The sequence below is a fragment of the Monoraphidium neglectum genome (genome assembly GCF_000611645.1).
Source record: "Monoraphidium neglectum strain SAG 48.87 unplaced genomic scaffold scaffold05850, whole genome shotgun sequence".
Taxonomy (NCBI): domain Eukaryota; kingdom Viridiplantae; phylum Chlorophyta; class Chlorophyceae; order Sphaeropleales; family Selenastraceae; genus Monoraphidium; species Monoraphidium neglectum.
This window is the reverse complement of record NW_014007781.1, coordinates 1,645-2,961: the sequence shown is the minus strand read 5'-3', so window position 1 is coordinate 2,961 and position 1,317 is coordinate 1,645. Positions and strand designations below refer to the sequence as shown.

The window sequence follows — 1,317 nt, the reverse complement described above, 5'->3', positions numbered from 1 at the left end:
GGATGGGCGTGGGTGTGGGTGTGGGTGCCGGTGAGCGCGATGTGTGCGCCCTGGTACAAGAGATGGGGACGGGGCAGGCGCAGTCTGGAAAGGGGCTGTGGTGTCGCTGTCATGCACCGGCCCGGGAGCGCCTGCAAAGCTGCAACACTCGCCAGTCGCCTCCTTCGTTAGCTGCGGTTTTTCAGTTGTTGACGTTGTTCCGTTCTCAGCCTGCGCAAGATATCTCAGCCCTCCAAACCACGCACACAAGGGCCTCCCCGCCAACCACTCACCCCGCCCTTCGTTCTCCTCTCTGGCCCTCATCAAACACGCACGACCTCACCCCCCCCCTGTACCCCCACCTTTGTCACGACCAGCAGGCTCATGTCCACCTTGTTCTGCAGCAGGTCACTGATGACGCCCTTCACGTACGACACGGCAGCACCCTCGTCCCTTGGTTCGGGGAAGGGGTAGGGGGGTGGCGGAGATTGGGGGGAGGAGGCCAAAGGAGGGTCGGCGGAGGGTGGCAAAGGGTAACGTTGCAGTGTTTGAAGAGGTCGCAAAGGGTGGAAGTCGAGGGTGACAGCAGTTCAGATCAGGCGGATGGGGCCATGCCGGCAGGGGCACCCTGCGCCCGTGTGTGTGGATGGTGGCGCCCAGGCCCTTTCGCATCTAAACATGCGGGGTGGCGCCGCGCCGGGTCGTACGGCGCCGGGGTCCCTCCGCGCTGCGGCGGCCCTACCTGTCTATGAGGATCTTGTCGAGGCACGTGGCCACCACCTGCCGCACCAGGCCACAGTTGTCGCGCCGCACGGTCTCAATGCCCTGTGGGGGGGGGAGAGGCAGGGGGGACGAGGGGGCAGGATGGCGCGGGGATAGGTGCACTGTCAAACACCGCCCGATGGGAGCAGCGGCACCAAACTCTGTGCTGCATTGGCCGCACGCCGGCTGCAAAAGCGGCGCCGTGACTGGCAGCTGGCGCCGCCACAAGCAGGAGCGAGTGGCTGAAGCATCCCGTGGCCCCAACCAGCCAAACCACGCACCGCCCCCCGCTGCCTCCCCCCCCCCACCTTTGAGTCCATCTTGTCCCACTTGTCGGGCTTGGTCCAGAGCAGCCCCGCGTAGCGCTTCTTGTTCATGAGGAGGTAGGGGTAGTAGACCTGGGGTTGGAGGGGGTGCATGTCAGGGGGCGGACACTTGTGTGTGTGATTGTGTGTGTGTGTGTGTGATTGTATGTGTGTGTGTGATTGTGTGTGGGTGTGTGCGTGTGTGTGTGCGTGTGTGTGTGTGTGCGCGTGTGTGTGCGTGTGTGTGTGTGTGTGTGTGTGTGTGTGTGTG

General features: G+C 64.1%; 1 protein-coding gene across 1 annotated transcript in view; it reads right to left on the bottom strand.

Moving 5' to 3' along the window:
- Positions 1–302: 302 nt before the first annotated feature.
- The window catches only part of MNEG_15976 (DNA polymerase delta subunit 1), a gene marked incomplete at both ends in the record, with an annotated part of 1,948 nt that continues 933 nt past the window's right edge, over positions 303–1,317 (bottom strand). The window contains 3 exons of the mRNA XM_014035553.1: positions 303–432; positions 722–804; positions 1,050–1,139. Of these exons, the coding sequence (XP_013891007.1) occupies positions 303–432; positions 722–804; positions 1,050–1,139 (303 nt within the window). The remainder of the gene's footprint in view (positions 433–721; positions 805–1,049; positions 1,140–1,317) is intronic.